The sequence below is a fragment of the Grus americana genome, chromosome 3, assembly GCF_028858705.1.
Source record: "Grus americana isolate bGruAme1 chromosome 3, bGruAme1.mat, whole genome shotgun sequence".
In the NCBI taxonomy this organism is placed as follows: Eukaryota; Metazoa; Chordata; class Aves; order Gruiformes; family Gruidae; genus Grus; species Grus americana.
Window position 1 is genome coordinate 4,122,881 of NC_072854.1, and position 23,745 is coordinate 4,146,625.

Sequence of the window (23,745 nt, forward strand, 5' to 3'; positions counted from 1 at the left end):
TTGATTTGTCTCAAATCCCTTTCTGGTGTCTTTAATATTCCTGTAAATGGCTTGGCCCAGGCTGCATCTCCGTGCCCATCGCTCTAAGGCTAAACAGTAACACGGGAGGGGGGGTTGCGGAGGGTAAACACGGCTAATCAGGACTTGCCTAATATGAACAACTGCTTAATGAGAACTCGGGGACTGTGCTTCCTGTGCTGGATTTGGCTGGAGGAAAACGCTTTGTGCTCTCAACACCAGGTTTGAGACGGCTCAGTTCCCTCGAACGCGTTGGAGCAGCGTTTCCTCACCCCCGTGAATCCTCCCCAACGGCCACGGGATGGGATCTGCAGCTGCGAGGGACCCGTGGGGGTCCAGGGATGCTGGAGGAGCCGGGCCAGATCCCGCAAGCTAAAGGATCCAGCGCTTGTTTTGTTTGAAAGGAGATCTTTAAAACAAAAGCCCTGTTTGTACCTTGCTTTTTCTAAGGAAAGCCACCAAAGGGCCCTGCCCGTTACCCTTAATGTCCTTCAGGATCCTTGGGGAGATTTGGGGGGCTTTTTTAGGAAATGGCTTCAATAAATAACAGTGAACCTGCCACTGCTCTGCCCCGGAGACTCGGCTGAATCATGGGTCCATCCACGCTGCAAAGCGTCTGGTGGCTGCTACACCCTGGCCCCAGCCGGGATGTGGGTTTGGGAGGGGGGTGGGATGGGGAGGGTGCCCCACGCCTCTGGCCTTCCCTGGTTAATGGGGAGAAGGGAGATGTGGGGTTCAGTGCTGGGGCTGTGGGCTTGGGGGGGGGGGTGAGGGGGTGTGCAGAGGCAGGTGGGTGTCAGGGTGCGCATGGGGAGGTGGGTGCTGGGTCACGGGTGGGTGAGGAGTGCGGTCATGGCGGGGTGTGCATGGAGAGGTGGGTGCAGGTGCGGGTGGGTGTCCGGGTGTGCACAATAAGTGGGTGCAGGCGTGGGTGGGGCATAGTCGGTGGGTGCAGATGTGGGTGGGTGTCCAGATGTGCCTGGTAGTTGGGTGAAGATGCGGGTGGGAGTCTGGACACGCACGATAGGTGGGTGCAGGTGTAGGTGGGCGCACATGCGAGCGAGCACCCAAACACGCACAATAGCTGGGCGCCCGTGCGGCTGTGCGCGGATGGGAGGGGGGCGCGGAGCCCGCTGGGTGCCTGCTGGGTGCAGAGCCGGGGCGTGCGTGGGGCAGAGGCTGCGGACGCGGGTGGGCGGCGGTGGCCGGGGAGGCGGGGGCCGAGGCCAGGGCCGGGGCCGGGGCGGGCGGCGGGGAGGGGTCAGGCGGCGGCGCGGGCGGCGCCTGCGCGGGGCCGTCGCGGCGCTCCGCAAAGTTACGCGGGGGCCCGGGGAAGTTTTGCAGCGCTGCGCGGCGGCGGGGCGGTGGGCGGCGGCTCCCGCTCCCGCTCCGCTCCCCTCCCGGCGCGGCCATGGCCTTCCGCCGGCGGGCCAAGAGCCACCCGCTCTTCAGCCAGGAGTTCCTCATCCACAACCACGCCGACATCGGCTTCTGCCTGGTGCTCAGCGTCCTCATCGCCCTCATGTTCGAGGTGAGACGCCCCCACTTCCCCCCTTGCCCCCCCCCCCCGCCTTCTCCCTGTGGGGGACGGTCCCGCGGGAGATTCCCCCCCCCCCCCAACCCCCCCCACCGGGGTCAGCCCCACCCGGGACTGGCTGTGTGTGTCGTCCCCCCCACCCGTGTGCACCCCCGGTGTGGACGGGGCGTCCCGGCTGCCCCCCCCCCCCCCCGTGCTGCCCGGGGTGCCCCTACCCACCCACCCCCCCTCCGGTTCTGCCTCTGCTCAGGGGGTGTCCGGGGTGCTGCAGCCCTGCAAAGTGATCCTGTCCCGCTTGGGGAGGGGGCTGTGGGGTGCAGGACCCCCCCGTCTGGGAGTGCCAAGTACCACCTTATTCATTCCCCATCTCTCTCCTAGGAGCGGAGAGGCGTCCCCCTCCCCCAAAATTCCAGTGGAGACCCAGCCCAGTGCTGTTTTTTGGGGGGGTGCATCCTTCTGCCACCCCCAGCCCTGCCTGGGGTCCCCAGCTGCAGAAGGGGGAGCACAGGGGGTGGTGAACCCCCTTCTGCAAACCCACCACTAGCTGGTGGGGATGGTCCCTGCCCCGCACCACTTCCTGAGCATGGAGGGGTGGATCGGCCCCGGCCACATCCCAGGAGAAGTCAAGCCCTTACTGATATTTCCAGCTATTGGAAATGGGGGTAATATTTTTTTGCTTTTTTTTTTTTTTTTAACATTAGCCCTTTTCCAGGTGTTTTCTCTGCAGCCCGCTGACCCCGCGCCGTGGGACGAGCACCGGAGGCTCCTGGGCCTCGTGCAAACGCCAGCGGCTCCCCGGCCTTTCCCCATCCCGGCCATCCCGCTCCGCCGTGGGCCGTGAGAAGGCATCCCCGGCTCCTCCGTGGGAAACCTTTGCCCAGCCGGGGTGGCCGGAGCCCCCCGGGAAGGCTGTTGCCCCGCCACCCCAGCGCCGTGCGGAGCCATGCTGGGAATGCCGCTCTCCCCCTGCTCTGTCTCCTTCCCTCCCAGCTTGCTTTTTCCTCTCCTCTTTTTGGGGAGGAGACAGGGGAGGGCTGGAGGCCACCGCCGTGCAGCTTCGCTCGGCTCCAGGCACCCTACGCGGAGGTACCTCGGGCGGCTGTGAGCCGTGGTCAGCAGCTCGGTCGGACCGGACCCCCCCCTTGCTTCCCCCGCGCAAACCCTCCCCTTCAGCGCAGTGCCACGTTTCAAAGCAAATCCGGACGGGAAAGGGGTGGCCGGGGGGCCTGGCGGAGGAGGAAAGGCTCCTTCTGTAGCAAATCGCAGGAGGAGGAAATCCATTTCCTTAATACCCTCCTGGTGGCAGCCCCCTTCTTTTTTTCTCCCACTCCCCCCCCTCTTTTTTTTTTTCTCTTTCTGCAAATGCATTGAATGAGCGAGTTGCTTCCAGCACACAAAACCCTTTCGATGTGTTTGTGCATGTGGATATATTTATTTAAGGGTTGAGGGGGTTTCAAAACTAACCCAAGAGGGCCAGCTGTATTCCAAAACCACATGCAAATGCCGCAAAGTTGGGCTGCAAGTTTCGTAGTCGTACTTAAAAAAAAAAAAAAAAAAAATAGTCACTGAGGTTGGATCTCTGTTAGGGTTTCTCCCCACAGCTGGTTTTTTCGGGGTGCTGGTGCCTGCGGTTGCATCCTGGGAACCTGTCTCAGAGAGGTGGTACCCAGGCTTGCTTCTGCAAGGACTTTTGGTTGACAATGATGCTCCAGGGGTGGTTTTGAAATGTGATGCGGTGAAATTCCCCCATGGAGGTGGTGGCCGAAAGGATTTTGCAGCGTTTCTGATTTTATTTTTTTTTTTTAATGTATTTTAGTTAAATCTCCCCCGGTTGCTGAGAGGTGGTGATTTCCTGCTGGTGCTGCCACTCTCCTGGCAGACCTCAGGGAGACGGAGCTCACCACGCTGGGGTGGCTTTCGGCACTCCTCCCTCTGCGCCGCCCGGCTCAGTAGTATCTGCCCTCGTCTTCCCCTTGGCATGGGGTTTGGGACAACTCTTTTCATCCTTATTTTATTTTATTTATTCCTTCTGCTTTCTTTTCCCCTGGAAGAGACATTAGGCTCTGTTCTTCCCCAGCCCTCCAAACCATCCATGCCCATTTGCGCCGTTTCTGTGGTGAGTTTTGGTGGCGGTTCGGATATTGCCACCTTTTGACACCTTTTCAGCGCCGCCTCTGTGATGGTGGCGAGGACATGTTGACGTCCCTTCTCCTCCTCCTCGCTGCTTGCTTCCCACCCCGCTGCCGGGCTCCCACCTTCCCCGATGCCGGTGACCACGGCCGAGCTCGGACTCAGCGGAAACGGCTGAATCCTGCTCACAATAGGCCGTTTCCTGCAGGGGAGGTTTCTTTGGGGAGGCACAAATGGGACTTTTAACCTTTTCCCAGGCAACCCGCGGGAGTTGAGTACTTGCTTGCTCCGGCACCGTGCTCGTGGTGATGCTCAAGGGCTGCCACGGGTCTCCCTGTCCCCAAGCACGGTGCAGTGTACACCTTGAGCATCCTTTTGGGTGGGCAACCTCTTCCCCATCCAAATGGATCAATGGGCTCCACCAGCCTGACAATTCCTCCGCAGCAGGGAGCGGGTACCAGTCACGATGGAGATGCTGTTCGCATCTTGCTTGATACCCGGCTTCATTGCTGGCTGTGCCAGCCCGGCTCCAGGGAGGGGATTTGGGGGCACGGAGTGTGGCATGAGGCCGCTCACCAGCGTTACGGCTGTGTCAGACTTGATTATTTGGGTAACGTGTGTGTTTAAGACTATAGTGGTATTGCTTAGGGAGGGAAACCTAGGGCTTGGAGGGGGTCCCCCCAAAAAGAGCCATCCTGAGCTGGGCGCTGCGGGGATTTCTGCTTTCCCAGACAGCTCTAAGTCTTCAGGGTGTGAAAACACGCCTGGTGCACACCTGTGTGATGCCCAGGAGGGATTTTGCTGTGTGTGCATGGCTATTCCATGAGCGAGCCAGAGCCTGGCAAGAAAAATCTCCCCTATTTTTCCTCAAAAACTATTTTAAGTGACTGCGTATAGAAACGCAAAGCAGGTGCTCTCCATCCTCACGCAGAAATTGTTTTGCATATCTTTTTCCACCCTGCTTTGCAGAAAAATGAAGCCAAAGCCAGGCTGGGTTTAACCTGCAGCTGCCCGGTGACCCGTGCCCTGGCAGGGACAGCTCCTGCGCGCGGCATCAGATCGATCAGCCTCCGTGCAGCTTGAGTTTGGGGGAGACCTTGCTGGTTTGGGGGGGGGTTCTATATTCAACAGAGGTATGGTCACAATCTCTGTACGATGGGGAAACTGAGGCTCACTCTTCTCCTTTATGCCCAGAACTGGCTGCCATGAGCTCAGGGACAAAGCAGAAGCCAGGTCCTGATGCTTATGCATGGGCTGATGGTAATAAAGTTATAAAACATTGTATTTTAAGAGATGCCGTGCCCTTGCCGGGCTTTCCCCCGTGCGCAGAGCTGCGGCAGTGAGTCACGGTCTCCCAAACACCGGGTTGTGACACTGTCAAACGAAGGCGGCTGACGAATGCGCTGCTATTTCCAGGCTTCCTGCTAAATATACTTTCCCCTCCCCGGTCCCCTCCGTAGTACTCTGCAAAAATTAAGGCCTTCCCGTCGTTAGCAAGGGAAAACAAACCGTGTTGCTGCCTCCCTCGGTCTTTGCCAGATGTGGAAAGTGAGGCATGTGGGCAGCTTGAAGGCTGAATAGTTGGGGGAGAGTTGGGGGGGAAAGGGGGAGAAAAGGGGGGGAAAAAAAGCAGAATTTAGGTCTGCTTTTAAAAAGGGAATAAACAGGAGGGAGCGCGAGGCGATGGTAATGGTGCGGTGCTGGGGGACGAGCGTGTCGGTGGGAGCAGAGGGGCTGTGCCGCCCTCGGGGAGGGTTTGTTGTCGAAGCCGGCTGTTTACTTTTAAAGGCTTTGGTCCAAAGTTTGGCCTTTAGTTTACATATAGGGCCTGTGTCAATCCATACCGTGGATCAACAAGTTTTTCTTTCAATAAACGCTCTGACCGGTGTGGGGGGGGGAAAAAAAAAACCACTCTAAGTTGTGAGAAAAGCCTTCGGACAGTATTTTGTCTTTAATTAGTTTGAGTTGTTTTTCAAGTCCTGGAAATATTTTCCCGGCTCAGACTGCAGAAACTCCCCCAGCCTCCCCTGCCAGAGGTTTGGAGCTGCTTCCTTCCTCCGAAACTGTTTTAACCCAAGCAGGATCACGGGGATGGCTGCGTGCCTGGGGGATCCCAGCCGGCGTGAAGACAGCACGGACCCCGCAAATCCCACCGGGCTGAGGCTTTCGGGAAGGGAACGGGGTTTCATAGAGTGAACTGGTACCTCTCTGCGAAGGATGCTCAAAAATTATCCCTCGCTCCTGAAAATCTTGGGGCTTGAGAGTCGCAGCGGGTAGATTTTGGGAGAGGTGCTATGCTGCCTGGATGTGCGTGCTCAGACGCGTTTCTTAAAAGCCTCTTACACGCCTGCAAAAGTGGAATTGGGATTTTGGTTTGGATTCTTAACAGCGTTTCGTGGCAGGGAAAAACCAGCATCTTCTAAAAAGGCTAGCAGGGGTGTGAATTTTTCCAGTCTCTGCATTATCGGGGAAGAGATGCCTTAGCCTGGTGGGATTGTTTGGGCTTTATCCGTTGCCCTGCCATCGAGGGCTGCGAGGTGGATGCGCTGATTTGATGGCTGGTGGCATTGCTCTGTGAGAAACAGCCCGAACCCTGTCCTGGCTGCTCTGAGCATCACAGGAAACTGTGGTCTCAATGGACGCGTCCGGTTTTGACTCTTCACCGTCTGGCTGCCCTTTGATCTTCGGGTTAGCGTCGTTAATCGCTAAACTCGCTCGCCGCTGAAGATGCTGGTCCCTCTGCATGGCTGTAGAGAGCCCCCAGGACAACTGCTTCCCAAATTTAGCTGGCTTAGGCGCATCCCTCATGCCAGGCAGGATGAGGCCGGGATGAGCAGCATCTCCCGCACCCCCTTGGGCAGTGGTGGGTTGCACAGAGGTGCCCTTAATGCAGGGCAGGGAGCGAACAAGGAATATACGGCCTTTCCTATATGGTCCCTGCTCAGCTCATCCCGTGCAGACAAATCCTTCTCCCACCCTATAAAAATCCCTACCTGAGTCACGGCGATGCTCTGTAGCATTTGGGCTTGTGGCTGCCTTGAGGAAAGGAAATAAAAGAGGAAAACCAAAGCAGCAGGTTGAGCAGAGGTGGCCTCCCAGAATACCCAAAAAAAATATACTAATACCTGGAGGGGCCCGATTCTGCCCCTGCCTGTAGCAGTTTTGCAGTGGCTCCAGCTCCGCTCGCTGCCTTGCGAGGCAGGAGCGTGCCTGGCGCTTCCTGTCCCATACCAGCATCTTGTTTCAGAGCAGACAGCAAGCGTCTTGTGCCTCTGAATAATCCTCACGTCACTCTTCCCATTATGAACTTCTCCTTTCTCTGGCCACCCCCAATACGCTCGATGTGAGCTCTAAAGCTTTGCCATCCCTGGTGCTCGTCCCTCCTTCCCGAGCTGAGGAAACCTGGTTTCTGCCCTGCAGGGGAGCTGGAGGTGGTGTTGCTGGAGGTCACGGTTCGAGAGTTCCCCGTTTTCCAGGAGACTTAGGCTGCTCGCTGGTGTTTCCGTGTCTATACGCTGCGCGGGGCTGCGCGGCAATGGGTGCACCACGGGTGCTGATGTGGCGGAGGGGATGCCGTGGGGGTTACGGCTGTGGCGTGGGATTTTGGAGCCTGATGCTCGCTTGGTGGAGCTCAGCCATAAGTCACCTGTCCCTCTGTGCCCGCCGGTAAGGGGCGTGTTGCGAGCAATGGCAAAAAGACGTGGGTCCCTCTGTGGACATGCAGGGTGTCCTTCACCTTCAAGGATGGAGGGGTGTCACCAGTGTCCTGCTCAAGGTGGTTTATCCTGTACATTTTGTGCTCTGTCTGCCTTGGCTGCTGGAAACCACAACTCTTTTCCTATCTGAGATGTCCTTGCAGTGGTGGCAGGGAGGTGGAGGTGACCTGGCCAAGGGTGTGCAGTGCGATCAGGACCCTGGTGGCCTTGCAGGTGGAGTCTGACAGAGCTAAGCCGGGCGATACGTACGTTGTTCGGGGTTTCTTGATTACAGTAAGGAAAGCATGGAGGTGAAAGCGCTCACAAAATGAGATGCAGCCAGTCTTCTGAGCCCTTGGAAAGTCCAAGGACCCACCTGAAAATGCTGCCTTGGCCACCAAAGTCCTGCTGGTGCCCACAGGGGAGCGTGTGCAGGGACTGCACCAGGGCGAAGGGTGAAATCCTGCACGCATTCAGATGTTTCCATGGCCATGTGAACACTTCTCACCTGCTAGCAGGAGAAAGGAAGGTCGTTGATGTCTGAGAGGAGACCTTCCCTCCACGTAAGGTCTGTGAGATGTCCGAGGTGGATGCGGAGGTTGGATGCCTGGATGTTCAAATTTGGCTCCTGAAGCTGCTGCTGTGGCCTTTAGCGAGTGGCTGCAGGTGTGTGCCTGGGCTTCCCCATCCATCAGATGGAGAAGAGGGGCAGTTTGTCTTTGGAAATCGGTCTGTCAGGAGCCTGCCTACGTCCAGGAGGTTACGTTTATCTTAGGTGGTAAAACATTTTACATAGACTTTAGAAAACAACCCGCTACCTCTCTGTAATGAAAGGTGGAGGGGTGAATGGGGGCAGAGGTGACCCCCTGAGCTGCTGGTGGTCTTCTGGCCCATGGGAAGTAAAGGCAGGTGTGGAGATGGGACAGAGCATTGCTTGATCCTCGAGTGGATAGAGGAAACCTTCCTACTAGAGCCTCTAAAAAAAAATTGGGAGAGTCCTTGCAAACCGTGTTGGGGCTGAGCACCAGGCAGTCATTGCTCCCCACCCCAGAGATGCTCCAGGATCATTTTCTTGGACCCACAAGTCTGGCTTATGGCCCCTCCAGCAGGTTGGGAGGCTTCATCTGGAGATCATAGAATCACAGAATGGTTTGGGTTGGACGAGACCTTAAAGATCATCCAGTTCCAACCCCCTGCCATGGGCAGGGACACCCTCCACTAGCCCAGGTTGCCCAAAGCCCCATCCAGCCTGGCCTTGAACACTTCCAGGGATCCAGGGGCAGCCACAGCTTCTCTGGGCAACCTGTGCCAGGGCCTCAGCACCCTCACAGGGAAGGATTTCTGCCTCAGATCCCATCTCCATCTCCCCTCCTGCAGCTTCAGGCCATTCCCCTTGGCCTGTCACTCCCTGCCCTTGGCACCAGCCCCTCTCCAGCTTTCCTGGAGCCCCTGCAGGGACTGGAAGGGGCTCTAAGGTCTCCCCGCAGCCTTCTCTTCTCCAGACTGAACAACCCCAACTCTCTCAGCCTGTCCTTATAGCAGAGGTGCTCCAGCCCTTGGATCATCTCCGTGGCCTCCTCTGGCCTGGCTCCAACAGCTCCATGTCCTTCTTGTTCTGGGGACCCCTGAGCTGGACGCAGCACTGCAGGGGGGTCTCAGCAGAGCGGAATAGAGGGGCACGATCACCTCCCTCGACCTGCTGGTCACACTTCTTTTGCTGCAGCCCAGGACACGGTTGGCTTTGTGGGCTGCCAGCGCACACTGCTGGCTCATGTTGAGCTTCTCCTCCCCCAACACCCTCAAGTCCTTCTCCTCAGGGCTGCTCTCCATCCATTCCCTGCCCAGCCTGGAGTTGTGCTTGGGATTGCCCTGACCCATGTGCAGGACCTTGCCCTTGGCCTTGTTGAACTTCATGCAGTTCTCGTAGGCCCACCTCTCCAGCCTGTCAGGGTCCCTCTGGATGGCATCCCTTCCCTCCAGCGTGTCGACCACACCACACAGCTTGGTGTCGCTGGCAAACTTGCTGAGGGGGCACTCGATCTCACTGTCCGTGTTGCTGACAAAGACGTTGTCTTGTTTCCAGCTGTTCACACCTCTGGATGACAGCCAGGTACTCTGGTAGATACAAAACCTTCAGTGCCCACTGCTGCTCTTGGCACACCCGTGACACAGCCACCCGTCCCTGCAGCATCACGGCCACCACCAGCTTTGTGCATTTGTTTCATACCCCGCGCCAGCTTGTGACGAAGTTTGGATGTGAAGCCCAGGTCCCGGTTGTGCTGTACCGCTCTGGGATGAAGCAACTTTGCTTTCCTAGCCAGCAAGGTTTGCAGGAGCCAGAAGCGTCTCCTTAAGCCGGCTCATGGCCGGGCGACGCGCTTTTTCCATTACCACCCCAAACTCTGCCCGTGGTCTCCATCTCCCTTGGCAGAGCGCGTCTTGCATCTACTCCTCCACAAACAGAGCGCGACATGCAAGATTTCTTTTTTTAAGTGGAAAAAAAGAAAAATAATAGTAATCCCCAAACATCATGAAAACACACCGTGGAGTTTGCTGTCCCCCAGCCAGGGCTGCAAGAGGATGGGCAGAGAGCGGAGCTGCCAGCCGGTTGCTCAATTCTCGTGGGGGCAGGACGGGAACGCTTGGCAAAGCCCCTGTGTGTCCCCCGCAGCTACGTCCTGCAAGATATGAAGCAATATTTCCAGCCGGGTAGCCTGCAGCTCTGAACCAGTCGCAGCTACATCTGTGTGAAATGCAGCTCATCTCCAGCGGTGTTTGATGGGCACGTGAGTTTTTTGGGCTGGTTGCCCGTGAGGCTGGGAAGTTTTGTTTGAGGGATGGCTGAGGAGCCATCGGCAAGGTAGAAATCTCTGGTGATCCCGCTGCCTGTGTGGGGTTGGACGGGATGAAGGCGTGTTTGGCGTCGGACGTCTGTGCGGTGGATTTTGCTGTGGCCCCGGCTCCAGGGTGCATCGGTCTCGGAGATGCTGCTTTGGGGTGTCCTGCGGATGCACCGGGATGGGGTGCTCGGCTCTGCCCCGGCACTGTGGAGCCTCCTGCTTTGCTGCCGCGGGGGTCGTTCCCTTGAATTAAAAGCAGTGAATGAAAACCAGGCAGCACAGCCCTCGTTTGTAGGGGACCTGATGTCTCATCCCACGCTTTTTTGTTTCCCTTTATGGGCCAGCCTGTGATGCTGGACACGTGTCTGGGATCTTGTGCGTGGCCAGCGCAAGGTTCAGCTCTTTTGCCGAAGCTGCTTTTCCCCTGCACCGTGGGACCCTCGTGAGTGCCTGCACGGTGTCTAACAGGGTCCGGCCTCACCAGTCCCGTGGCTGCTGTTATTAGGAGTCTCCACAAAGGTGCGGGGGCTAAATCCACGCGTAGTCCCTGAGGCTTTGCAGCCTCTGAGCTTGCTCGGGTGCTGGGTGCTGCCATCCCTACCCGGACCAGGCTCCCAGCGTGGCTGCCCAAAGCAGATGGGAATGAGGGATGGTTTTAATTAGGTCGGGCTCCCGGTGTCCCCTGAGCAGCAGGTCGCACGTGACCATGGTCCATGCTACTGCAGGGATGCTCATCCTGGAGGGGAAGCGGGGAGCTTTCCCCGTCAGGCTGGCTGATGGCTTTTACAGCTGCATTGCTTTTCCACGTTTCTCCCTCTTTTAGCCACCCCTTTCTCCTTCCCAAATCCCAAGTCCCTGTTGGCAAACATCTTCCCTAGCAATCCCCTTGCTGAAAGGCACTTCAGCGAGTGACGCCGGTGCCTGCACATCTCCCTGGATGATTTGCCTTACCCAGCGCGGTACAAAAGGCGAGTAAATGGTGGCAGAGGAATGGGTTTAACAACTGACTTGCTTTTTTTTCCCCTCTGTTTGACAGGTTACAGCCAAGACTGCCTTCTTGTTTATCTTACCTCAGTATAACATTAGCGTGCCTACAGCAGGTAAGAGATGATGCTGCCACACATGCGCCAAGGGGAGGGTAGAGTTGTTGTCTGCCCTAAAACCTTGCCGCTAGCTGGCCTGGGCTCACCCTGTACTGATGCACACTGCTCAGGGCCTTGTCTGGAAGTAAAACAGGCTTTAAAAATAAGAAATGTGGGAGAAAAACAAAGTTTGAATGGCTCAGAGCACGCCGATCATGTCTGCTAGTCCTCATGCTGCTGGGATTGGGAAGAAATGTTTTCTGGGGCGTTTTAGGGATTCCCCTGTACCCTGTTTCTGCTGTGGTCAGGCCGCTTGGCGTGCTTTGCTGGGTGAGGATCCTCCTCCAAGCCTGGTCAGGCGAGATCAAATTGCCTGATTGTACACCCAAAGTAGCTCCGTGCCCTGCCAAGGAGCAGGAGGGATTTAGCTCTTTGCTAAGCGACAGGGGCTGCGCAGGTAGGTCCCGTCTCGCTTTATTTATTGGGGACGGCACAAGGTGAGGGCGTGGAGATGCGCGTGGTGCACAGCATCCCTGCTCCAGGCAGCTTATGGTCCTGATGCACGCCGAGAGTAATTCAGGAAGGCTCCGAGCTGGCGCAGGTTCAAGCCCGATGAACCAGAGGACGTGCCCCAGCTCCCACTTCCCAGCCAGGAGGCAGCTGGCAGCTCAGTCTCTGCTTGTATTTTGGCTGCTAGTTGCTACCTCCGAGCCGAGAGCTCCTCCGAGGCTGGCAGCGATCTGGGCTCTGGCGTGGAGGCAGCAGGAGGTGGTTTGGGTAAAACCCTGGGCTCGGGACGGGCCAAACGCCCGGGGCACGGAGCTTGGCTTGGTGGCAGAAAACTGCAGTTCATTAGAAGTGTTCGAGCAATCATCCAAGAGGGGTTGTTGGGATTAGTGAAACTAGGATGAGGCAGACAAGCAGAAGATAAAAGGTCTGCCCTTAAAATCTTTGATTGTCATGGTTGAAGAAATCATACAGCTTGCAGATTAAATTGTGGTCTGTGCTCCCCTACGGCACAGTCCAGACAGCTTCCGCTTGCCGTTAAGTGATTTATTCTTTCCCGATATCAGAAATCTGAGGGGGGGCACATAACCATCTCACGGAGCAGGCATTGGGGTATCAATACAGGGCATGAGCGAGCTGAGGCCGTGGGGAGAGAGACCTTGGTGCAGCAAGCTTGTTCGGAGGAACGGTTATTGCTCACCTGAATTTTTCCAAGGCTGTTTCACATCCCTCGCAACAAGGATGCTGTTGCCTGTCAGTCGCAGATCTCGCTCTCATCTCCCGTGCTCAGCACAGGCACGGCTCCTGCTAGAGCAGCTTCTGAAATGCCCTAGAGAGGGGAGAGGAGGCAGAGTCGCCGCACACGTGCATGATGTTACTTTCTTTAGTCTTGCAGTTCTTTTATCTTACACTGGGGTTACGAGCTCTGGGATACAGGCAATGTTTTTCACCTCTGGGTTTGCACAGCACCCAGCCAGGGAGCTCCTAAGGACCAAGTGTTTTTACGTCCTTACGCCAGGTGTTTTCATAAATCCTATTCAAACCTTGTTCATGTACCTCAAATCTTATAAATCTGGACTGAAGCTTTGTTCAGGGTTGGTGACGGACAAGTCGCTTCCCAACATTGATATTAGGAGAGAATGGTCAGGATCGGGGTAAGGGAGAGCAGCAGCTGGGGGTGGGCTGAGCTTCGCATCGCAATGCTTTCTGCAGCGTGCCACAAGGACAGCGCCTTTCCCCTCGCTCTGCTTCTTGCCCATAAGCTGCAGGGCTGCAAATAGTTGCCTAAATGCAGATGTCTGGGGTATTCTGGGTGCTGTTGGGTCTCCTGTTGCTCCAGAAGAGCAGGGCCTCCCATGGGTCCTATTTCTCATTTGCCAGCCCTGTGCCGGATCTCTTAATAGCACAAAGTATCTTAGGAATAGCCCCCCCACGCTAACCCTTAAGCCCTTACCTGGAAATCATTTGGGTCAGGGGGATCTGACCCACCATTTGGTCTCTCTGCAGATGGGGAACTGGTCCAGTATCACTATGGGCTGAAGGATCTGGTCACCATCCTCTTCTACATCTTCATTGCCATCATCCTGCATGCGGTGGTGCAAGAGTACGCCCTGGACGTGAGTGCTGTTCGGCGTCTCGAGATGCCAAAATATCTGCAGTACCCTGGGGGGACGTGGTCCTACTGCAATTTAATGCCACTCTGAGGGCTGGGGTGGTGATGAGTGAGCCTTCATCTCTGGGGGCTGCTTGGGATGGGGAGGAGGAGGAGGGACAGTTGTTGACCTGGTGGCTCATGTTTTGTTGTTCCTTTTCTTTCCTTCTGCTCCTTCCCAGAAAATCAACAGGCGTCTCCATCTCTCCAAGGTCAAACACAGCAAGTTCAATGAATCGGGGCAACTGGTTGCCTTCCACTTCACCTCTGTGATTTGGTGCTTGTATGTCGTGGTGACGGTAAGGCACGGGGCTGGCTGGGCTTTGGGTTCCCTGGGTGGGATTTGGGGTTTCTGGAGATGGGCACGTTTCAGCAAATTTAGTTTTCGAGTGTGGTGGGTCTTTCCAGCCATGGAGCGAGGGCAGTTTCAGGACATCCTTCTGCTTTGTGCCAGGCACAAGCAAATGGGCTGTAAAATGTTTTCAGAGCTGAACCCCAGAAATCCTGCCTGGCCCTGTCATCTCCATCTGCAGCTCCAGGACCTGCCTTCTTTCTCAGCCTTATTTTCCTACTTATTTGAGTTCAGTGCCTTGGGGGTTTGGGATGCCCTTTACAGGGACGTGGGGTGAATGGGCAGATGTTTGTGATGCCTCTCTTGGTGAGCTGATGGTGAGGGGAATGCTGAGAGCAGGGAAACCACATCATATCTTAGATCGCGTTGGGGATTTTTCAACCCATAACCTCTGGGAGAAAAATTGGGAGTGGCAATGTTTCGGTTTTGGGAGGCAGGAGGAGGGCAGAACGGGCAGCACTGGAGAGATACAGCTATTTTAGCAGTGTGAAGTGATGCTGATGCTTCGCTCCCGGTGGCTGTTGGGGTCCAGCTGTGGTGCCCAGCGGTGCTGGGGATGGATGCTTGGGGGCAGGTCCCCTCCACGCTGCTTGGGGGGTCCTGCCAACCCCCACTTAGAGGACTGCTACCCACTCCAGGCCAGCATTTCTGGGCATCTGCTGGCACAGCTCCTGCCTCGTAGGACTGTGGGGAGGGAAGCTTTGGCAAAACAGTCAAGGCCACTGTTTTTGGGCTGCCCTCACCCAGCGCCAGACCCGTGCCTCGCCGGCTGTGGGGCTGCAGCCTCCTGTGCAAAGCCACGTGGCTGTGATGTGCTCCCCAAATGCCCCGCGTTTGCAGAGCAGGTCACCCTTTGCAGAGCTGGCACCACCCCAGGTTCCCCGAGACGAAAAAAGGGCTTAGGGCAGACAGGGCATGGACAATGGTGACAGACAGGTCCTGGGCAAGATGAATTTTCTGTGCCAACATCTCTTTGCAAAGCCCAGCGCAGCACCCCTGCAGCAGGAGCCGTGCAAGCGTGAAACGAGAAGGGAGCCCCATCCTGTAATGTGCGCTGCAAGCATAAGGCGAGGGGCTGTAGGGGAATGCAGGCAGGTGGGAAATTAAACTATGCGATGCATATTAAATTATTTTGTAGGCGTTTTCTGTTCCCCTTTCTCTTCAGAAGTACTTCTTTTTGCTTAAGTGATACTCGGAATGGAAATGCCGGTGGAGAAGAAGCCCCCACCGCGCCATGCGCGTGGTCGCTTGTAGCCGTGCTGCCGGCATCTCACTCCCACGCCTCCAGAGCATCCCTCTTGTGTTGCCCAAACCCCAAAGCATCCTATCCTGAACTTGGGGCCCCTCTGTGCAACCAAACGAGCAGCCTTCAACCCCCAAACACGGGGGCCCCGTAAAACTTGAGCGGAGTGCTAGAGACCCATGAATGTGGCTGAGCTTTGGGGAGCTGAGCCCTGGCTCGTGCGGGGGACACGGGTTTTACTGCAGGCTGAAAGGACTCAGGTGTCATCCCCAGCTCCTGGTTTTGCTGTAGCATTAGCCTGCCCCATCGTAACCACGCGCTGCCTGTTTGTTTTGCTGAAGGCTTGCATCTTTTCTTTTTTTCAGGAAGGATACATAGCAAACCCCCGGAGTTTGTGGGAAAACTACCCGCATGTTTATCTTCCGTAAGCACTTGCAAGGGCATTTTGTTCTCAGGCTGACCACTTCCTTCCTCTATACGGTTTTCCTGGCAGCTGGGAGCGGGGTGCTGACAGCACAGCGCCTTTTGCATGCACCCTGCTGCAAGGATGCTGCAGTGAGATCCTGGGGGGACGGGGGATATCTCATTTGTGGCCCTGGGGAGGGTGTTCCCAGAGGGTTTCCTCCATGGAGAAGTTCCTGTGAGCTTGGTTACTTATCCTGGCTGCTTCTTGTCTGCATCACCTTGGGCAACTCGCTTTGCTGTTCGTTTTTCATAGTAGAAGCGAAGTGGGGGATAATCCTCCCTTCTTGGGTTTTTGCAAGAGTGAGGTTTGCCGAAGGCATGGAGACCGCGGCACAAGCATCTGGATAAACTCCCGGCACGGCTAGCTCGGCTCAACATATAATTTCAGCCCAGAAACGATGCCTCCTAAATCCCATGGCTTCAAAGCGGTGGAGGCATTGCCTGGTGTGTGGCCAGACGCCTTTCCTGGTGCCTGGGTCCTCGGGGTCCCGCCATGCCCCAGGCTGGCTCACACGGCTCATCCCTGCCTTTCAGGTTCCAGGTGAAGTTTTTCTACCTGTGCCAGCTGGCATACTGGCTGCACGCCCTGCCGGAACTCTACTTCCAAAAAGTTCGCAAGGTGAGAGCCAGGCACCCTGGGGATGCTTGAGGTGGTTTGCCCACCGGCTTTGGGAAAGAGCAGGCGAAGAGGGGCCAGGGGTTAACTTGGCTTTCTGCCCCTGCCAGGAGGAGATCCCCCGCCAGCTGCGGTGCATCGCGCTCTACCTGGTGCACATCGCCGGCGCGTACCTCCTCAAGTGAGTCGGCTGCCTCGGCATCCCATCCCGCGCTGCGGATGGGGCTGAGCAGGTCTTGTCAGCGCGAGTCACCCGGGAAGCCTCGGCGGGGCGGGGGGGGGCTTAAAGGGAGTAAAGGCGAGTGTTTAAAAAGCCGATGGTAGCGAAGCTGACCTCCCGTCTGCAGGCCGTTAGTCAGCTGTCACAGAGCCACAGAGCTGATTTTGAAGGAGTTAGGTGGTGTTACGTGAGTGCACGGGTGGTCTCTGTTCACAGGGCGTTGCAAAGCAAATGTTAACCAGGGACCCAAAACGCAGAGTGACGGGTGCGTCTCCCCTGGGTGTGGGAAGCACGCTGGGGTGCTCTGCCAGCGCGGCACGGGCAGGCAAGCTCATATCCTTCCTCTGCGCGTGTGCACAGAGCAGCATTGCCAGCAGTTAGGGTTTTGCGTTGGATCCATCCCACCCCCATCTGCTACTGGTTTGGGCCGCTTTGTTGTTTTGGGGAGAGGGATTTCCCCCACTGCAATCCTCCTACCCGCTCTGCCGCAGAAAGGCCTGGCTTTGGGCTGGCGCTGCAGCTCAGGGATGGCAGGGGAGATGCTCTAGCTGGATATGAAGGACTGAGGTCAGCCAGCCCAGTGATGGTTTTTTCTTTCTTTTCCCTCCTAGCTTAACCCGCTTGGGGCTGATCCTCTTGCTGTTGCAGTACTTAGCCGAATTCTTCTTCCACATGGCCCGGCTGGTCTACTTCACGGATGAGAACAACGAGAAGCTGTAAGCAGGCGAGCTGGCCACGGCTTCCCACCCCCGGTGCCCAGGAGAGCCGCTGGAGTGACGGGGGAGGCTCGCTCTCACCTTCCAGCTCGGTGCTAGAGGCTGCTCCTGCCGACACCTCTGCTTGCCCTCCTGCAGGTTTAACGTCTGGGCTGTCGTGTTCGTGGTCACCAGGCTCTTCACCCTCACCTTGTACATCCTGGTCATCGGCTTCGGGCTGCCACGGGTGGAGAACCAGGCCCTCGACCCTGAGAGAGGGAACTTCTTCAGCTTTCTCTTCAACAATATCCTCTTCAGGTAGGAATATCTCCTACTGTATCTACCGCCTTTTCTTTTTTAATGCGTTCTTTCACATGAAGACTGAATTGTGGAAACCTCTCCCATACGTTCCCTGGTCGTGTTATCCCAGGGTGGTTTTTGCTGAGTTTGGAAATGCCACTGGGGATCTGATCTAGATTCCCTTTAGGGAAGGTCCAAGTGAGCCGGAAGAGTGTGGAGGGAGCGAGGAGCGGTTAAGGGCCTCAGAGCCATGACAGAGGGGAAAAGCCAGCAGATCAGTTGTTCATTGAGTGAAGTTATAAAGCACGTGCCTGTCTTAGAGAAAGGCTTGCAGTCTTTCCCTTCCGCACCCGTGACTGCACTTACAGGGTCAACGAAAAGGTGCTTTCCCTTCTGCTTGGACATGTTTTGCTGCCTGTTGACATGAGAAGAAGGAGATGGGATGAGGTCCCCGTGCCTTGCCATCCATCCATCAATACTGGGAGCCTTTCTCACCCGTACAGCAGCTGTACGTTCAGTTCAGAAGTTGCTAGGACAGGTGCCTGGTCGTTCCCAGGCTTTTTGAAGCCATGGACTGCTGGCATGTCTGAGGATCTGGGGGACTTTCTTAGCTCCCTTCCAACCACATCCACCTTTCAGTTGTCCAGAGCAGCTGGGCACGGCTTACCTTGACCGTGCAGACTGTGTTTTGGGTGGCGCTGGTTGAGATGATCCTCTTCATCCATTCCTGCCCTAGACTCAGCAATGCCCTGAGCATCTGAGAGCTTCGTAGTGAGGAGGGAAAGGGAAGTGGCTTCTTTGAACTCTGGAGATGGCAGAAAGTAGAGACGGTGGCTGGAGGGACAGCGTCTGCCTCCAGCGTTCGGCGCAGCCACGCAGGGGGACCTCGGCCACCGGCCCCGGTGTGGGTGGAAGGCTGGGCTGCTGGTGGCCTCGCTCCTCTGTTCTCAGCCTGCCTCTTCTCCGCCCCTACCAGAATGAGTGTGCTGCTGTTGGTGTGCCTCTTCCAGGCCTCGGTGATGTGGCGCTTCATCCACTTCCAGCTGCGGCGCTGGCGGGAGTACTGGAACGAGCAGAGCAGTCGGAAGCGAGCCGCCGCCGGCACCAAGCAGCAAGCCAAGCCGCTCAAGAGGGACTCGGGTGAGTCGGGACTGGTGTGCTGTGGGAGACATCAGTCCTGTGGTTCAGCATCCCCTCGGCAAGCTGCTGCTGCCTCTGCAGGCGACGCTGCCACGGTGCGTCCTGCTCTGTGCTGAGCCCAGGGGGTCCCCAGCAGGGTCGTGCCACGGTGGGGGCTTTCCCCACGTCTGTGGGCCAGCCCCAAGGGGATGAGGATTTTGGCCTGTGCAAGGGACAAAGTTTTCTCTCTCCATCCCCAGGTTACCATGAAAACGGAGTGGTGAAAGCGGAGAACGGCACGTCACCGCGAACCAAGAAACTAAAATCACCGTAGAAGCAAAGGCTTGTCTCCTGGGGAGGAGGGCGAGATACCGGGACTAAGCAGCAGCCCCTCCCGGTCCTCACGAGCGTCATCTTGAACGGCTTGGAAACCGGTCATCTTCCCAAGGTGTCTCTCGCTCTCCTCCCTTCCTGTCTTGCTCTCTTGAACCATTTGCAATAAAACCAAAAAGGTCCCTTTCCCATACTCCCCTCCCCTTGCAGGAACCTTTTCCAACCCTCCAGGTTTTGCCTTCCTCTGTTTCATCGTAAATCAGCGTGCAATTTTTTTCTTTTCTATTTTAGTGTTTGGTTATTTTGGGATTATTGTTACAAATGCATTGTAGGTGGTTCCAAACAATCCTTTTTGCTTCTACAGCATGTTCCTCCCCTCTCTTCATGGTGCTTCCCTGAGCCCCTGGAACAGAGCCACGGCAGCTTGAAGGCACCACATGTCTGTGATGGGAACAGGCTCCTGGGGAAATGCGCTGGGGCTCTGTGACCCTGAGGCTCAGGGGTGCTCTCGGGTGAGGGTTGCCATTCCTGGGGCAAGTCTGGCCAGCTCTTGGCAAGTGCCACAGGATGGTGATGCTGCAAACGGAGACCAGGGTCTGAGGGAGGAACCTCAACCATGTCTTGTCTCATGGTGGACCTCTGGTTAAGTGGGGTTTTGTTGACCCCTGGTTTTGAGCTAATTTTGGAGAGCTGGGCAGCAGAGAAGGGAGAGAATTTCCCTCTTCATATGGAAGGCCCACCTCCTGGTCTTTGCTTGCCCCAGTTATTCTGGTACAGCTGGGTCCCTCTTACCCTCTTGGCTGCAGGAGGTGAGCTGCCCTTTAGTTGTTCTGGACCTCCCAGCCCCAAGAGCTGGGCTTGGGGCTCTGCAGCTCGCAGTGCCTTGTCATGGGGCAGCAGCATCCTCAGGTCCACATGAAACCTCGAGTCCTGCCCCGCTGTGAGCGCTGCCCTGGCTCCTGTCAGCCCAGGCCCTTTGCCAGCTTGTGTGTGCCTCGTGGACCTGGTGTTCTTGTGGCTTGTGACCACGTCCAGGTGACAAACTGGCTGCTGCAAAGGTTTTCTGCATCAATGGGACTGTCCCCCTCATGCTGTCACCTTAGCCTTCCTCATCCCTACCGTACCAGTCCAGCCATGCCATTGGCAGCCACCAGCTTCACTCTTTATTTCCAAAGGATACAGAGCTTGTATCCACCCAAGGTGCTATCAAATGCAGGGTTTCTTCCAAAAAACCTAGCCCCTTCATCCCTTTCTGAGCTGTGAATGAGATGACAGGGAAGGGGAAGGAAGCTGGGGCTGCAAGGAGCAGCTTGCATTTTAGGAAAAGCCTGACTTGTGACGCATAGCTGTTGGCAGATGGAGTTGTCTCAAATCTACCTCAGAGGCCATCTGTTGCTGCAGACCACTTTTCCCTCTTGCTCCTGCCCGCTGCCACCTGTACGTGCTGGCAGGAGATTTCATGGGAACCCCAGATCCCACCGGCTCAGTCCCCTGCTGCCTCTTTGCTGGGGAGCAGCATCTCCTGCCCGGGGTTTCGTGGGTCAGCGTCATCTCAGTGAGCTTCTTTGGGGTGCCGTGCACCAGGCTAGATTTGGTAGGCGTGCAGTAGACGGGCACCTCTCACCCCACAGCTCTCCGGGGCGGTTTCTGTAGCTGGACTTTGCTGTTGGTGCCTCTTGTGCAGCGAAGCCGGCTGTAACTTTCGTTCTTTGCCGCGGCAGGAGCAGGCGAGCGGCGTGCTCCCTTGGCTGGGCGAGAAGAGGGGGCACAGGGTTGCGGGGAGCTGGGGTGCTCTCGATATTCAAGCCAGGATCGAGGCCCACCTTCCTTGCGCGTGAGGGAGGTGCGTGGTCCTTAGTGTGCCCTTTGCTCAGCCCTTCAGGCAGCTGAACTCTGGCTCTCTCCAAGTGCCGTTCTAGCTTGAGGCTGGCGCAGTCATCCATCGCATCATTTGTGTTTTGGGGAATGGGTGACAGCTGATTTTCTGCCCCTCTCTGAGTTGGGTCGGGTTTTTTTCCTCCTCCTGTGTCTTTTCTCCCTTCCTCCCCCTCTCCTTGTTGAGCCCCAGCTAACGCTGGGCACCGGAGGGAGAAAACGCGCAGGGACGCGAGGACAGTTGGTCAAATTCCACTTGTTCCCCCGTCCCCACGACCTCTGAGTGTCAGACGAGAGATATCAGTGGGAGAGGGATGCTCCCTTTTTCAGGGGAACTGAGGAAGGAGGCTTTGGAGCAGAGCCCTTGGTGGTACCTTGCGGTTGCTCCCTGTTGCCCTTGCCGGGTAGATAACACACGTTTTGGCTCAGAGGCATCCACAGTACCCGAAATGCAACGTGATGGGGACGGTGGGAAGAGCTTTATGTTAGGGAGGGCGTGGAAAAGGTCTGGTGTGAGGGGTTTTTCCTTCCTCCTGCCTTTTCCCATCCCCAGCCATCCACTGCCACGTGCCCTCCGAGAGCGACTGCTGGCCGGCATCTCTCCGGAGCCTCAGCCGGTCCTTTCTGCCGAGCCGGTGCCTCGCAGCACCTGAGGTATTGACTCTGTTCACAGGTGACGCATACGGTCCCCCCAAAAAAACTGGCTGCTGAATGATTCCTCCTCCTGCCTGCTTCGCCTCGGGCAGCTTTTCCACTTGCACAATCCTGCGTCTTCATACCGTAGCTGATGATGCTTTGTATCCCAAGTGCCTTATGTTGCCGTGTAGTCTCTCGTACGCTTGATCTATGTAACTATATCAGTAGCTGAACGCCCTCCCTCTTTACGACATGTGTACAACATATGCTACATTTATGTGGTTTTTTGTTTTCTTTTTGATAGAGCTACCAGTAAAAGGGACAGTTTGTTTTGGAAGCATTTCCATGTGTTAATTTTTTTTATTTTTTTTTTTTAAACCTATAGATGATGGGGCTTTTTTTTGCCCTCCCTTACATTTAGTCCACAGAAATCCCCATCCTTCTGTTATACCCAAACGTGGCAGGACCCCTGGGTGTTTTTTTGGGTTTTGGTTGTTGGTTTTGGTTTGGTTTTTTTTTTTTTTTGAGCTGAGCCTTTGCTGCAAGGCAGTATGCGCTGTCATCCCAGAGGTCTGCAATCCACCTTCCGTCGGAGGGGCTGCCACAGGCTGCTTCTGTCTCTGTCTCCTAGCGCGAGCACCATCCCTCGGCTGCAAGCCCGCAATAACTGCTTCTATGTCCGTGTCGTTTCCCAGCAGACCGAGCCGTCTTTTCAGCCCAAAGAGCTTTTTCTTTCCCAAACGGAGTATTTTCCTTGCAAGCCCTTAGTGGTCAGTCTTTCCTTGACCGCTCTGCGTACAAAGATGCCGTGAGTCCGCTTTCTTTGAGTGGATGCTCTTCTGGTGCCCCATCTCGTCAAGCCCTGTGTCTTCTGCAAAAAAGACCCAACCCCAAACAGGAGCTTTTGTCCACCGCAGCGCAGAAGGTGTCAGAGATGACGCAAACCTGCAAGTCTTTAATTCCAGTGTAACGTTATTGCTTGCACCCTTCCCGTGGGCTTGAGACTGCTCTTGTAGTCTGTGTCCATTATCCAACCTAAGGTGGTCAGGGATTGAGTAGTCGGTGATTTTTTGGTGTGAAGCATGGTGTTTTCCTGCCCTAGCCTAGACCAGCTGTGAAATACCAGCAGTAGTGCTCTCTCTTTTGTCTTAGATAGTTGGGGAACGGGCTTGGGAAGAGAAAGGGGCAGAGGAAGAACAGATGTAGCATTTCACATATAATTTTTGAGTGACTCATGTTACGGGGCATTACGGTTGCGTTATTTTTTTGTTGTTTAGGATTCATAGAATCATATCATTTCTTACTCATCATGTTTGGGTTAGTAGTAAAGAAGACAAGTTCCACTTCCCCTGTAGGTTCCCTTACCCTCACCTCGCCATTTGAAAATGTATTTTTGGTAGGCTTCCTGGTTGGAGGGAAGAAGGACTACTCTGGGATGCCTCCCCCTTGCCTCCAAGTGGCTCCTGAAGCCTGTAGATACCCTGCCTTTACCGCAGTGCAGGGGGGTTTACAGCAGCCTCTGTCTCTTCCCTTAGACAAAATCTTGGTAGATGGACCCCCGCTTGCCTCAGCAGTAGATAGAGATGATGGGGTTGGATTTCCAGCCTTCTGGTAAACTTTACGAGAGTGTGATAGATGGTTTGGCAGGCTTTATACTCAAATTGTGAAGTTTGTTACTTTGCCTCGGGGCTGCGTGTGGGGTTCTGCTGGCAGCGGGGAAGAGTGGCTGTTGTAAAAGTCAGGCAGAGGCACGTAGTTTTTCTTTGAATATGTTGAACTCGATGGACCAAACTTCAGCAATGGAACTCGAGGAAAACTTCTGTTCTTCCATATTTATGCTTTAGTGCAAATTTCCTAATTTTGGAGGGGGTGGAGGGAAGGAACAGTCTCTGAAATTTTTCATTCTTCCTGTCACTTAAATTTTTGTATGAATTTTGTTTGTTGTTGTTTGTTGTTAAATGACTTTTGTGACACACTCAACAAGAGTATTTTTCTGAAATAAATAAATAAAAGGCATAGATTCTTCCATTGCTGCTGTCCGCTGATGCTTTATCGCTCTGCTAAGCTGTATGTGTTTCCAAAGCGGGCTGCGATGGGTTGTGCTTGTCTCTCTCCTGCCATAGTCTGTTCCCTTGGGTGCAGCATCTCGTGTCCTTGTATACCCCACAGTTGGGCTTCATCTTCTCGCATTTCCCATGTCTACAGCATGGGCAGCTGCTTCTGAGTTAGTTATCCATGGCTGCCGTCATCCTTGGGAGCGGAGGATACGGGCATTTGTAGGATATGATTTGTCTGATGTGGTTTAGGTGCATACTTTATGGTGAGCTAAATTGTATACTTTCTGCCGCTGGCCGCAGGGCATGCTACATGATTTGGCTGAGTATTAGGTTACAGTTTTATAGCATGTGCAGGAAACAGTTTTGGACTTTCT

The 23,745-nt window shown here is 55.6% G+C and overlaps 1 protein-coding gene across 1 annotated transcript; it reads left to right on the forward strand.

The window, feature by feature from the left end:
• The first annotated feature begins 1,281 nt into the window (after positions 1-1,281).
• Positions 1,282-23,342, forward strand: TRAM2 (translocation associated membrane protein 2). Its single transcript, XM_054819432.1, has 11 exons — positions 1,282-1,549; positions 11,257-11,320; positions 13,316-13,425; positions 13,643-13,759; positions 15,421-15,479; positions 16,055-16,139; positions 16,247-16,317; positions 16,968-17,072; positions 17,211-17,369; positions 18,328-18,491; positions 18,731-23,342. Exons 1-11 carry the CDS (start codon positions 1,430-1,432, stop codon positions 18,802-18,804), a joined length of 1,128 nt encoding a protein of 375 aa, XP_054675407.1. The 5' UTR covers positions 1,282-1,429; the 3' UTR covers positions 18,805-23,342.
• Positions 23,343-23,745: the final 403 nt, after the last annotated feature.

Coding starts and splice junctions, on each gene's coding strand:
- TRAM2 (XM_054819432.1), top strand. CDS start 1,430: ATGGCCTTCCGCCGGCGGGCCAAGAGCCACCCGCTCTTCAGCCAGGAG. Junction 13,760..15,420: donor GCTTGTATGTCGTGGTGACG/GTAAGGCACGGG, acceptor TCTTTTTTTCAG/GAAGGATACATAGCAAACCC. Junction 17,073..17,210: donor GATGAGAACAACGAGAAGCT/GTAAGCAGGCGA, acceptor GCCCTCCTGCAG/GTTTAACGTCTGGGCTGTCG.